This window comes from Alosa pseudoharengus, unplaced genomic scaffold (assembly GCF_046254945.1).
Source record: "Alosa pseudoharengus isolate Yale_2024_CS ecotype anadromous, Long Island Sound unplaced genomic scaffold, YU_APseudo_1.1 YU_APseudo_1.1_scf_6, whole genome shotgun sequence".
Lineage (NCBI taxonomy): Eukaryota > Metazoa > Chordata > Actinopteri > Clupeiformes > Clupeidae > Alosa > Alosa pseudoharengus.
Window position 1 is genome coordinate 43,335,920 of NW_027468848.1, and position 15,354 is coordinate 43,351,273.

General features: G+C 38.0%; 1 protein-coding gene across 1 annotated transcript in view; it reads left to right on the top strand.

Annotated features, from left to right (window-relative positions):
- Window positions 1-12,087, top strand: part of wscd2 (WSC domain containing 2) — a 242,732-nt gene extending 230,645 nt beyond the window's left edge. Inside the window, exon 9 of the mRNA XM_076271403.1 lies at window positions 11,208-12,087. Coding sequence (XP_076127518.1) covers window positions 11,208-11,560 — 353 coding nt within the window. The 3' untranslated portion in view covers window positions 11,561-12,087. The remainder of the gene's footprint in view (window positions 1-11,207) is intronic.
- The last annotated feature ends 3,267 nt before the right edge of the window (window positions 12,088-15,354 follow it).

The window sequence follows — 15,354 nt, forward strand, 5'->3', positions numbered from 1 at the left end:
GCTAACTATGCTAACCATGTGACTTAGCTAACCTAGCTAATCATTTTAGATGTTATGCTAACTAACATGTTAACTATGCTAACCATGTGACTTAGCTAACTTAGCTAATCATTTTTAGCAGTTTTTGTTAAAAATGCTAAATAACATGCTAACTATGCTAACCATGTGACTTAGCTAACTTAGCTAATCATTTTTAGCAGTTTTGCTAAAAATGCTAACTAGCATGCTAACATGTTAGCATGCTAACATGCTAGTATGCTAAACTATGCTAACCATGCTAACTAGCTACAGTGGGTAGGAGTCATAGTTGATGACAAGTAACAGTTACAATGGCTAAACGGTTAAAAAGTTAATTAGTTTAAAGGGTTAAATTGTTTAACAGTGAAATATTGTAGTGAGGACTTTTATTTTGAAACAGTTTTTGGCAGAGGAAGCAGTTGAACAGGATGTGCAGTCTTAATAGGGCCAGTTTGTATGCTTAAAGCCTGAGACTGGCAGTTGATGCAGGTGGCCTGGCCACCTGGCCTAGGATTCTAATTGCTTAACGGCAGTCTTAATAGAGCCATATTGTATGCTTAAAGCCTGAGACAGAGTATATAGTTTAAAAGTTAAATGTAGATAGTGTAATGGATGTTGATAGACAGAAAGTTGAATGGATGTTGATAGGCAGATTGTTTAATGGATGTTGATGAATAGTTTAATGGGTGGATGAGTGAATGGTTTGAAGAGGATGAATGGATAGAAAGTTGGATGAAATGTGTCTTATATCCTTGTAGAATGGAGAGACACAGAAAGAGTTGGTCTAGTTCAGTAGAAAGCAGTTGATACAGGTGCAATCAGTTGAACTGATTCTTTGATGGGGCCTAGATGAGCAGCTGGAAGATGATACAGTTGCAAATCAAGTTAATTAGTCCATTGTGATGTCATCAGCCCATGTTAAGTCTATGGGGAAATTTTGAATAGTTTTTTATTAATAGTTTAAAAAGTATAAAAGTTACAAAGATGAAATATACAAAGCCCCCATGTCCTAAGTAAGACCTACGCAACATAGTTTGAATGAAGTTTCTACGTTAAACGGTTGAAGCTGCATTAACTGCGTTAGAAGAAGAATAATAACTAGAAAACGCAATTCCAGGGAATTACTAGTGCATGAAAATGCAAAACATATGGTGTGAAATATATTGTTAAAACAGATGATGTGCTAATTGGCAACCAACATGATGAGGTTTAATATAGTTGAAATGACTGAACTAGGTAGATGAGGTTTAATATAGTTGGAGTGACTGAACAGTTAAATAGGTGGATAGTTTATATGGTTAAATGATTTGCTTGGTAGATAAGGTTTAATATAGTTGGAATGATTGAATGGTTAAATAGGTGGATAATACTTAACTTAGTTAACTTAGCTAATGTTTTCATTTTTAGTAGTTATGCTAACTAGCATGTTAGCAATGCTAACATGCTAACTATGTTAACCATGTTACTTAGCTAATCATTTTTACTTAACTTAGTTAACTTACTTAACTTAGCTAATCATTTTTAATAGTTTTGCTAAAAATGCTAATTAGCATGCTAACGTGTTAGCATGCTTACTATGCTAACCATGTGACTTAGCTAATCATTTTTAGCAGTTTTGCTAAAAATGCTAACTAGCATGCTAACATGCTAGCATGCTAACTATGCTAACCATGTGACTTAGCTAACTTAGCTAATCATTTTTAGTAGTTTTGCTAAAAATGCTAATTAGCATGCTAACTAGCATGCTAACATGCTAGCATGCTAACTATGCTAACCATGTGACTTAGCTAACTTAGCTAATCATTTTTAGCAGTTTTGCTAAAAATGTTAACTAGCATGCTAGCATGCTAACTATGCTAACCAAGTTACTTAGCTAACTTAGCTAACTAGCTACAGTGGGTAGGAGTCATAGTTGATGACAAGTAACAGTTACAATGGCTGAATAGTTAAAAAGTTCAGTAGTTTAAAGGGTTAAATTGTTTAACAGTGAAATATTGTAGTGAGGACTTTTATTTTGAAACAGGTTTTGGCAGAGGAAGCAGTTGAACAGGATGTGTAGTCTTAATAGGGCCAGTTTGTATGCTTAAAGCCTGAGACTGGCAGTTGATGCTGGTGGCCTGGCCACCTGGCCTAGGATTCTAATTGCTTAACGGCAGTCTTAATAGAGCCATATTTATTGTATGCTTAAAGCTTTAGACAGAGTATATAGTTTAAAAGTTAAATGTAGATAGTGTAATGGATGTTGATAGACAGAAAGTTGAATGGATGTTGATAGTCAGATTGTTTAATGGATGTTGATGAATAGTTTAATGGGTGGATGAGTGAATGGTTTGAAGAGGATGAATGGATAGAAAGTTGGATGAAATGTGTCTTATATCCTTGTAGAATGGAGAGACAGAGAGAGTTGGTCTAGTTCAGTAGAAAGCAGTTGATACAGGTGCAATCAGTTGAACTGATTCTTTGATGGGGCCTAGATGAGCAGCTGGAAGATGATACCAGGTGCAAATCAAGTTAATTAGTCCATTGTGATGTCATCAGCCCATGTTAAGTCTATGGGGAAATTTTGAGTAGTTTTTAATTAATAGTTTAAAAAGTATAAAAGTTACAAAGATGAAAAATACAAAGCCCACATGTCATAAGTAAGACCTACGCAACGCAGTTTGAATGAAGTTTCTACGTTAAGCGGTTGAAGCTGCATTAATTGCGTTAGAAGAAGAAGAATAAGAAGCCTAGGAAGAACAGTACAGTGCATTTTCATGCACTGTAATAAGAAATTTTGGAAGAACAGTATAGTGCATTTTCATGCACTATAATAAAATGCCTTGGAATAACAGTACAGTGCATTTTCATGCACTGTAATAAGAAGAAGCCTAGGAAGAACAGTACAGTGCATTTTCATGCACTGTAATAAAATGCCTTGGAATAACAGTACAGTGCATTTTCATGCACTGTAATAAGAAGAAGCCTAGGAAGAACAGTACAGTGCATTTTCATGCACTGTAATAATAAGAATAAGAAGAAGCCTAGGAAGAACAGTACAGTGCATTTTCATGCACTGTAATAAGAAGAAGCCTAGGAAGAACATTACAGTGCATTTTCATGCACTGTAATAAAATGCCTAGGAAGAACAGTACAGTGCATTTTCATGCAGTGTAATAAAATGCCTAGGAAGAACAGTACAGTGCATTTTCATGCACTGTAATAAGAAGCCTAGGAAGAACAGTATAGTGCATTTTCATGCACTATAATAAGAAGCCTAGGAAGAACAGTATAGTGCATTTTCATGCACTATAATAAGAAGAAGAAGCCTAGGAAGAACAGTAGAGTGCATTTTCATGCACTCTAATAAGAAGAAGAAGAAGCCTAGGAAGAACAGTAGAGTGCATTTTCATGCACTCTAATAAGAAGAAGAAGAAGAAGAAGAAGCCTAGGAAGAACAGTACAGTGCATTTTCATGCACTGTAATCAGAAGAATAAGAAGAAAAAGCCTTGGAATAACAGTACAGTGCATTTTCATGCACTGTAATAAGAAGAAGCCTAGGAAGAACAGTAGAGTGCATTTTCATGCACTCTAATAAGAAGACTTGGAAGAACAATATAGTGCATTTTCATGCACTATAATAATCGTAAGAATAAGAAGACTTGGAAGAACAGTATAGTGCATTTTCATGCACTATAAAAAGCCTAGGAAGAACAGTACAGTGCATTTTCATGCACTGTAATAAATCGGATAACAATAGAGTGCATTTTCATGCACTCTAATAAGAAGAAGCCTAGGAAGAACAGTACAGTGCATTTTCATGCACTGTAATAAGAAGCATAAGAATAAGAAGCCTAGGAAGAACAGTAGAGTGCATTTTCATGCACTCTAATAATGGACTGGCAAAATGTGCCTATTTAAATAATTAAGTAAATGTGAAATGTAAATGGTGATGGTAATTACAGTGCATGGAAATGCACTGTACTGTTCTTCCTAGGCTTCTTATTCTTCTTCTTCTAAGGCATTTAATGCAGCTTCAACCGTTTAACGTAGAAACTTCATTCAAACTATGTTACGTAGGTCTTACTTAGGACACCCGGGCAATGTATTTTTCAACTTTGTAACTTTTATACTTTTTAAACTATTAATTAAAAACTGTTCAAAATTTCCCCATAGACTTAATATGGGCTGATGACATCACAATAGAGCCGTTAAGCAATTAGAATCCTATGGTAGGTGTTCGGGCCACCTGCATCAACTGCCAGTCACAGGCTTTAAGCATACAAACTGGCCCTATTAAGACTACACATCCTGTTCAACTGCTTCCTCTGCCAAAAACTGTTTTAAAATAAAAGTCCTCACTACAATATTTCACTGTTAAACAATTTAAGCCTTTAAACTACTGAACTTTTTAACTGTTCAGCCATTGTAACTGTTACTTGTCATCAACTATGACTCCTACCCACTGTAGCTAGTTAGCTAAGTTAGCTAAGTAACATGGTTACCATAGTTAGCATGCTAGCATGTTAACATGCTAGTTAGCATTTTTAGCAAAACTGCTAAAAATGATGAGCTAAGTTAGCTAAGTAACATGGTTACCATAGTTAGCATGCTAGCATGTTAACATGTTAATTAGCATAGTTAGCATAACTGTTAAAAATGATTAGCTAAGTTAGCTAAGTAACATGGTTAGCATATTTGGCATGCTAGCATGTTAGCATGCTAGTTAGCATTTTTAGCAAAACTGCTAAAAACGATTAGCTAAGTTAGCTAAGTCACATGGTTAGTATAGTTAGCATGCTAACATGTTAGCTAAATGATTAGCTAAGTTAGCTAAGCATTGCTAACATGCTAGTTAGCATAACTACTAAAGTTAAGTATTATCCACCTATTTAACCGTTCAATCATTCCAACTATATTAAACCTTATCTACTAAGCAAATCATTTAACCATATAAACTATCCACCTATTTAACTGTTCAGTCACTCCAACTATATTAAACCTCATCTACCTAGCAACCAATATAGTTTCTTTTTACTCTGTATGATATTTTACATCATATTTTTAGCATTTTCATGCACTGTATTTCCTTCAGGAAATGCTTTTCTAGTTTGTAAATATTGTTTTCATAAATGACAATGTAAATAATTGTGTTTTCATATAATAGTTTAGTCTCTAGTTCTTGAAATCATTTTTGTGTGTTTTCTTATTGGTTGTATGTTCAAAGTTCAGCGTATATCTTGAAACATTACCTATTATGTGTAGATATTAAAAAATCTTTATTGACATGTCTTATTGTTTGTCTTTTAAATGCAGAAACATCACCAACCAGTAGAGAAGTATACTGCCCTACAAAGCCAAAAGGCAGTAACTGCATTTTTGGTCAAAAATGAGTTAATGTCATTTTTGGGATATTAAAGACTTCCTTTATCATGTGGATAAATATCTATACTCAATTTGACTATTTTTTTAAAAAAATAGAGGGCTGTGTTCACCGTAACTCCCAAAACCATACAAGCAACCATGGCAGAGAGCCACAACTGCAGTTACTGTTCTTTGGCTTTGTTCTTCGACGTGCAAGTACAGTTACCATTGGTAGCAAATATTGATTATATGTCAGTTACTGCCTTTTGCCTTTGCACGACTCCTTATTTTTAGTACATAATATAAAGGCAGAGTACAGTATCTGACAAATAAGGGTCAAAGGTCAACTTTGAGCACAAGTTTTTTTTATATACACACATTTCTTCATCAGGGCAACAATTCACCAGATTTGCATTGCTCTACCTATAATACATTTGTGTAGACAAAACAAAAAGCCTTTTGCCTTTGTAGGGCAGTATAAACCATTTTAATTTTATTCAAAAATATTAATGTAACAGAGGTAAAAAAAGGCATTTGCACAACAACAGGACCCTGAAGCTACAAATTTGAGCCTGAATTTAAAGTTAGTCTGAGATCTTCAACATTGACAAGCTTGATTCCAAGTTACTTGGTGATGATTGTCTTATCATTCTCATCCTCATCATCAAAGTAACCAGTGTAATCCATGTCAACCTGAACACGGTCATCCTGAACAACACTGTCATCAAACAAATTAGTTTGACTCTGTTCGATGTCATCAAAAACCTCATGCATAATTCATAGTATCTCTTTTGGATGTTCCAGTTTGTATGTAGGGAGATTATGGATAATGAAGTCCAGGTCAAATATCTGTGTGCACTGTTCTAAAACCGATCAATGAGTTCATCTCCAAAACCAGTGCAGGCTGTGTAAAGTGGTATGTTTGTATGGTCCTGAAGTAAACTACTCCTGTAAGTTTGTAACAGTTCCACTTTTGCGGGATCTCATTGCGGGATCTCGCAAAGTTTTGCGAGATCTCGCAAAAACTTTTGCGAGATCTCGCAAAAGTTTTGCGAGATCCCGCAAAAGTTTTGCGAGATCCCGCAAAACTTTAGCGAGATCTCGCAAAACTTTTTTTCTACTTTTGGAACTTGCTGGGCTTCCTACTTGACCCCAATAGGCCCACAAACCACCACCGCCAGATGGCAATCGTATCATGATACTCTGATTGCTCTATCACTGTTGCGTGTTGTGGGTTTTCTGGACACATTACATAGGCCTATGACAAGGGAGGGAGAGGGAGACACCTGCGTGCAGACACGCACACACAGCAGGCTACAATAAATTGCCTAACAGACAGCAGCCTAATTTCGAGGTATCACCAGGGTGCGATTTGTAGGGGGGGATGGTGAGGATTTCCCCAACTCTGGTTTTCCTATCCCTACCTCTGCTAAATTATTTTTATCTCCGGTGGGGACAAGGATTAAACCCCTTGATAGCGATGAATGCAACTTAACTGCTAGCCTACTTAAACCCTTGAAATCTAGCGATCTTCAGTGTCAATACATCAGAGTAGGCTATTCAGTAGCCTTCTGGCAGACGGCGCATATTTCTGAACGTCATCGAACACAAAAACATTGTAACATTTTCAGTCCCTCTCAACATTTTAGTGCGGGAACTTCCGCAGGGAAAACAGCGCTGAACCAAACATGAAACGCGCTCAGAGCAGCATATCGTCTTACTTTAAACACCTAGTAGTTTGCGGTGGACGAACGAGAAAGCACTCGTTTGATAAATCAGCCAGTAGGCTAGGCCTAGTAGACAAATAACTTACAGAAATAATCTGTACAGCAAAAACAAATGTTGGTGGGTATTTAAACTATCTAGCGGGTGTTTTAACAGCTGCAAGAAATAGAAGCTTATGGCCCATATGTTCTGGTTCGTAAATTATTTTCATAAAACTTCAAGTTGCCCTATAACTTCTCTCCAAACTCTTCACTGCACTGTAGCCAATTAACTGACAGTATGATAGTAAGCTATTTATTTTCTGTAGGCTTCAATAATCACATTTATTTTTTCAACTTTTACAATATTACGCACTTGGCTACTGAACGCAAATCTGCAGGAGAGAGAATGCACGCAGCCTACGCAGCGTGTAGCGCAATGTGTAGGCTATTTGTATACCAACTAACACTGTTAGCCAATTCACTAACTCAAGACTTCAGTGTCATCATATACAACATTTTACATAACAAATACAGAAAGGATGGAGGCAGCAAAGGTAGAGGAGTCATTTCAGATGGGTCAAGAACAAGGTGAATTTGTATGTTTCTCAAAACGTAGTCCAACCCTGCATTAGAGGAGCTGATCACACTCGCTGTTTAAAGTCATACACAACGGTAAACTAAAACTAAGCTAAAGGTAAATGTTACAAAGTTGGCAAAATTAATATAGGCTATAATTAGCTATGAAATTATTCGTTCGTTAATTTTTTTTTTTTTTTGTTTGGGGGGGGGGGGGTTACAAACATATTCAAAATCCCCCCCCTCTGTTTTTTACACAAATCGCACCCTGGGTATCACTAATACCTATTAAATAAATGTAAAGGACACAGAACTGTAAGCTCAAATTCAAAAACGTTTGAAGTCTACCCAAACATATGCAAAGGGAATATATATAAATTGTGTTGCATATAGCCAGCTTAATTAATGTCAATTTAAAGATTATGATTAGCAGTTTCTATGCATTTTTCCATTGATAGTTACAGGAAGCCACGTTTTGTTTAAACTATTATTGCTTCTAGCCCACGTTACCTCCAGTTTCACTTGCTGCAGGGACGCACACATTGCATGATCGATCATAAGCGTTCTATCTCCGATGTAGAACTCAAATGTGTCTTGACGCCGCCGTTTGTAAGATCAGATCAAATAAAACGTTCTAAATGGAACGCGATGTAATTAAGCTGTTCCTTTCCAAGCGTCTTGGAGACGTACTGTATGTGTGCTGACTGGGCTATGTCTATATAGTTGATGACACCAAATGAATAAGTATTGTAATTATGTTATTGGTAGTCGGAGGAGGAGTTACACACACACACACACACACACACACACACACACACACACACAACTCGGGATTTACTTTTCACAGTTTATTCACAAGAATTAATTAATACACCACTACCTCCCACACACAACCACCCCGCATTCATACAACCCGCTTAAACTAGCCCTCTCTATGGCCGAGTTAAACTAGGGGAAGGGACTGGCCATTAACCCCGGCCGGGGGCTAAACTCAAAGCGCGCACACACACGCGCGCGCACACACACACACACACACACAGTAGGCCACACTAGACTGCAATAACAAGGCAATCAATAGACTGAGCTAGATCACAGGGTCCTATGACCGGCTTTGAGAAAGTACTTGTTTAGTCCGTACAGCAGCTCCAGCCTGGAGCGTTATGAGACTGACCGTAAATGTCCAGAGATAATTCAGAGTCCGCAAGTAGCCTAATCCACAGAGTTCGCAAGTATCCACAGTGTTCGCAAGTAATCCACAATGTTCGCAAGTAATCCACAACGTTCGCAAGTAGCCATTCACTACAGTATGCTGCAAATGAGCAGATGTGTGAGGCACCGGGCATAACTTAATTTCGCGGCTACGTGGAGCAGTAGTAGGTTCATTGTTGAGGAGGCCCATAGTTTGAGAAAAGCTGCAGATCATAGGCAGAGAAAGCATAATGCTCTGAGAACAGTAGCCAAAGGTTTTCCTGCAGAAACAGGTGCCTTGGTGCACGCACCCCGCTTTCACTTTGACTCCCTGCATTGTGGCAAAAACTGTCAGTCAGACAGTGAATTTTGGTTTACTAAATTAGCATAATGCGGTAACAATTATCATTTCAATTCTATCTGAAATCTGCTCACTGCAGACGTTACAATGCAGACCCAAGCAGCAGCCTTGAAAGACGTACACTTTGAATTTGATCAGAGCGGCTCTGGTTCTTCACCTAACTTGGTGTGATTGGCTGGATGACCGTTCAATCAAATCAACAGACCTATTTGTGTCTCTGTGTGTTCGTTATAGATACGGTTCCAACTCTTTACGGGAGCGTTTACCATATTTTACTTTCAATTTAATCTGACAAAAAGTGTGAGGGATATAATCGTGTTCCAGCAAAACTGTGTACATTATAACACCCACATCCCCCACGCTTGCTACGCGCCTGCGTGTGTGCGTGTCTGCACGCAGGTGTCTCCCTCTCCCTCCCGTGTCATAGGCCTATGTAATGTGTCCAGAAAACCCACAACACGCAACAGTGATAGAGCAATCATAGTATCATGATACGATTGCCATCTGGCGGTAGTGGTTTGTGGGCCTATTGGGGTCAAGTAGGAAGCCCAGTAAGTTCCAAAAGTAGAAAAAAAGTTTTGCGAGATCTTGCAATTTTGCGAGATCCCGCAAAACTTTGCGAGATCCCGCAATGAGATCCCGCAAAAGTGCATCGTTTTTTTTTTCTTCCTCATGTTTTTTTTCCCCACTACTTTTTTTTTTTTTTTTCTAACCCATGTTTTTTTTCCCCCATGTCACCCGGAGGGCTCCGTAGTTCACAGCATTTTCTACAGGTTGAGAGAGGAATTGCTGCAGTACATTGACTAAGGATGGTCTATTTTACTGTCATGATGTAGAATAACTCCACACTAGTGGAAATGCAGTTTTGCATGGCCCCAGAAAATGATGCTGTTTACAAAGAGCCACTCATGATTCTAATGAAGAATCTAATCAAAATGCAAAGACAATTGCAGTCAAAATACAGAAGTTTTACTGTGCAAATTTCACAAACATCTTGTATAAGACCAATACAAAAATTATACTTTTTTGAAAATGATACAATTTAAAATAAAACCTCTCTGTTAACTCTGCTTACTCTGTCAAATAGGCCTATCAGAAATGTATTGTTATTGTGTGGTTTACATGACGTTAGTGGTAGGCTAACGTTAACTTCATGTGGATGTCTTGTTAGCCTGCCATGCCATGAGCTTCGGTTCGGTTCGCTAGGCAAAACATTAACAAAAAAGTTTGTTTTGCTGCACTGATGACAGTCAGGATCATTTCTAACTAGCCAGCTAGTATTGCTCAGTGCATGTCTATAACACGCTTTACTTGCTACCTGGATAACTTCAGCGAATATTCTTAAGGTGAGATGAATGATAAGATCATTAAACTTCACTGTGTTCGGTGGGTTGCTAACTAACGACATCACCTACTAGCCAGCTACAGCTGTGGAACAATCTCAATAGAATTTTCGTGACGGTAAATCCTTTTCAATGCAGTATCCCTTAACGTATTAAGGTATTATTTCTGTGCAACACCCTTAAATAAACCCCTTACCTAAGGAGAAATTAAGCCTTAAGGGTCATACTTCAGGGGAAAAACTTAAGGTGTTTTGTGTTTACCCTCACTATGCCTCGCAGTGGCACCATGCGTGCATGTGAAAAAAGTCCCGTCTGAAACACTGTCGCGCGGTGCAGCGTTCCAAACGTTGTGTAATCAAATACACCGGTATGGCGGTATATTAAAAATTCATATCATAACGAAAATATACACCGGTATACGGTGTGAACCGGTATACCGCCCAGCACTATTCACTAGTCATTATAAGTTGTTATATTAATAGTTGTTCACAGTGACATAGAACCTCCTTTTTGACAGATGATGAAAACTGTTTTAAGGCCGTACCAGAAACTTCCACTAAAAGACCATTGGTAACATTCAGTAGTGCTGTCTCAGTGCTGTGATCATTTCAGAAACCACATTGAAACATTTTGGAAATATAACTATTACTCCTTTTGTGTGTATTTTACAGAATGGCCAGAGTTTGTGAACAATTATGCACCATGGTGGGCCTCACACACACTTGACTGGCTGAAATTTGGGAAGAAGGTGCATGTGGTCCACTTTGAAGCACTGAAGAATGACCTTTTTGCCCATCTTAAGACTATGGTGATATTCCTAGGTCTGGAGGTATCAGAGGACAGATTGCTCTGTGTGGAAGGGCAGAAGGATGGAAACTTTAAGCGGTCAGGCCTGAGGAAACTTGAGTACAATCCCTACACTCCAGAGATGCGGGCGATGATTGATGGCCTGATAAATACAATTGATTCTGCTCTCAAAAAAAGGAAGATGTCAGGTGTGCCCGAAGAATACAGACCAAGATGATAAAGACTTTACACTTCTCTTCCATCCTTAAACCATTGATACCTTTATTGTTCACCATACTAATTGACCAAAGAGTTTCATGGAATATGGAACTGATCATTACAGTTCAGAGCAGACTAAATTGTACGGGTTAGATGATTGATCTGTATAAAATGGCACTGAAATGAGTGAATCTAATGTTATTCTCTCATGCACACTTGTCTTAACTCTGCAACAGTCTAACTGTGACAAATTTACCACTCTACTGTATATATTTTTTGCTGGCACTTTATTTGAATTTGCTTAAAATGTTACTTTATTTTTCTCACAAAAAGAATAACATTAGTAAACTGCCATCCTGTAAGTTAAAGCACTAGAGATCCACAGTAGATTCTTATGAGTGTTTATGTTGTCTGTTATCAACATAAAAATAAATAAAAGAAGAAGAAAAAAGGTGAAATATGGTCATTTTAGTTTCAACCATTAAGAAATATAAAAATAAATAAAACTAGATACGCATAGTGGTATAAAATATAACCGCCAATCAGTATACGCTTGTCAATTTGTCTCCATCTCCTACTCCATCCCCTACTCTTGCAACTCATGCAATGTGTACGGTATGTAAGTGAGTTTGTGGATGTGTGTTTGCTTTTTGTGTGTATGCATGCTTCTGTGTGTGTGTGTGTGTGTGTGTGTGTGCACGCTCGTGCTTGTGCATGTGTTTGTGTGCCAGGTTATGATATGTGTGTGTGAGACAGTCCTGCCTCACAGTTCTGCCATCAACATCTCATTTCTCAATGGGAAATGGCCCCCGGGGAACAAACATATTTTCCATTAGAGTCTAGTGGGGCTAACATGCCCACCCAGTTTCATGTGCCACTGTTTTGGTGTCCTGACAACTCCTATAGTGTTGTGCCCAACGTGTCTGATTTTCTGAAGCACTGACAATGTCAAGCATTTATTGTAGGCTACAATACTATATAAAAAACACAACCAACACTATTAGAAAATGCAAAGAGAAAATTAAAAAAATTCGCAATGAGAGTTGGATGTACAGTGGGTCCCATTTTCAAGTGGTCACTTCATTCGCGCTTTCCGTGATTCACGCAGCTACGTGTAATGTATTACAACTTATCACCACGAGGTGGCAGCTTAAGTCTGCTGTAGCATTGCCGGTAAACAGGGCAGCGGACTACATTCAAAGGCGCTGCAAGCGGCAGTGTGATTGATACAGAACAATACTAATGATCACCTTGTTGAAGTCATACAGTAGACTAGGCTAAATCAGAGCTAATTTTTTTTATCAAGCTGGGGCCAGAGATGATGACCTTTGGCGAACAGTTTAGGCCTACTCAAAATGAGTAAAACTAAATTTGGCGAAATCTCGCACTTTTTTCCATTTCCACTTTGCCCAGTCATTTTATTAATTCCAATTGGAGGAAAGAAAGACACATGCCGTTTTCTTGTTTAATTAATAGGAGTGTCTACCCTACGAATAGCCTTGGCCACACATCTGGGCTATTCACACCCTGTGACATAACAACAAAAACACGTTGCTCGCTTGCACAAAAAACATGGCGGACATTTCATTTTTTCATAGATAGATAGATAGATAGATACTTTATTGATCCCCAAGGGCAAATTCAAGGTCTCAGTAGCATACAGACATCACACAACAAGTATTTAAATATAAAAAACTCCCCTGCACAATAGAGACAGTAGAAGATAAAAAAAATACTTAAATACTAAAAAACTAAATCAAATATCCACATAGTGTGCTTAAGGATGATCAAGCATGAGGCTCTTGCAATGATAGGGCAGGGACTGAGTCTGTAGTTCCATATGCATGGTAAGGTGCTCTATGAGAGTGAGTGTCATGGTGATGGTGCAAATAAGTAAGTCCAACAGTGCAACAGAGACCAGCATAAAATAAATATGGACATGTAAGAGAATAATGTAGACAAGTAATATACAAACTATATCAGTGCAAGAATAAGTTGAAGTAATAGGGTTACAGCCATTGGTCAAGTATTAAATAAAAAGTATTCATTGATAGGTGATTTGATGACAGTGTTTAGAGAATTGGAGTAGCTCAAAGAGAGAATGCGCTGAATAGGTCGGTCTGGTTCATAGGTGTCAAAATTATAGCCTTTATTTTACATGTCTTTTGTCCGAGTGGTTGTAGTGTAGTGATCATGGGGTAAATATGAAATGCGACTTCAAATCTGTCTAAAACAACTTGTTTGTGAATGTTTGACAACTCCTGGGGCGTCATTTATAAAGCGTTCTTACGCACAGATTTGATCTTAGACCGTGCGTACGCTCAAATCCATGCCAACGCTCAGATTTATAAAAACCGTCTTTGACGTGGAAAAGTGCTTATCTCCACGTCAGGTTCAAACTTGACGTACGACCATTTCCTTGTGGTAATGCCGGGGTACTGCAAGTAATCTGAGGTCCAAGTGCGATGCATTTTCAAAATTCCAAGACCAACGATCTCATGTCTTTCTTTGCCATATGCATGATCAATATCAGAAGATTTTTAAAGACGTTTTTGGACGCAGCTTAATGTTTCATGGTTTGGCATAAAACTGCTAATGAGAACTATAGCCCACTTAAGAAAGTGAAAAGACGTATACTTATTTCACAATATCTAAAAAAAACCCACCAAGACCTACGATAGAATAGCCTAATTGAAACATTCTTACAGGTGATCTAGTATATTTAGTGTTCTCACCAATCTAATATTGACCATCAAATGTCCAATTACCCTCGTTTAGGAGAGGAAGGCATTCAAAAAGGCATTCGAACAGTTTGATAATGTTGGAGGTTATTGTGCAGTATTGGGAATAGTTTTGAATGTTAAAAGTGGATAAACTCTAATAAGAGGTGGGTAGGCCTAAACTCTATTTCTGAAATTTCAGAGGTGGATAAACTGCGTTTACTCGCGTTTAGCCTCCACTACATCCTAATTTGCGCTCATAGGCCTATTCCCAGCTTCGTAACAGAAAGGTAATATTTGACTGTAAGCTATACAATGTAGGCTATAGTTATTTTATATCATATATAGCCTACACAACCAAGGGACGGAAGTTATCCTCTGAAAGCAGGGCATCTTCATATTTAGTGTTGCGTAAAGAGGTGCAGAGCGCGCACCTGTTTGCTTTTTTTGACTGGCAGTGCCCAAGATCAGATGACAATACGTGAGTTGAATAATGTATAATGAAATATAAAGGTAAGCCTAAAGCAAACAATAAAGGACAATGTTTAAGCCATTGGACATTATTGAAAGAAAACGATAGCAAAGATATGCAGAATGAATGAAAAATGACCGGCAGACTAGGCTACTTTTTCAGCAAAAACATAGCCTACCCTAAAAGAAACGTTAAGCCTACATGACATATCACGCTTATAATTTAGTCCTCTGTTTTGTAGGCTAAATCAGCATATTACCCTGGGTCATACTGGAAACGTACAGTAGCCTACTGTACCATAACGTACAGGATTATATAGGCCTAGAGGTCTTTCCTTCATAAGCTAGGCCTACCCATTTTTTTTCTACAAAGTAGGCCTAAACATACGAAATGTTGATTATTCACATTACTGCAAGCAAAAGGAATGAAAGCGAACAGAGGACAATGGACATGGATGCATACGATCTCTTTCCAGAAAGCTTTGCTGGAAAAAACATAATTAGGTAAGCTATTCGAACTGACGCATATAGGCTAGTTAACATCAGATGGCATAGGCTAGGCCTATACAATGTTTTCAATATATCATTTTACATAAGCTACAGCTTTTAGGCCATTGATTTC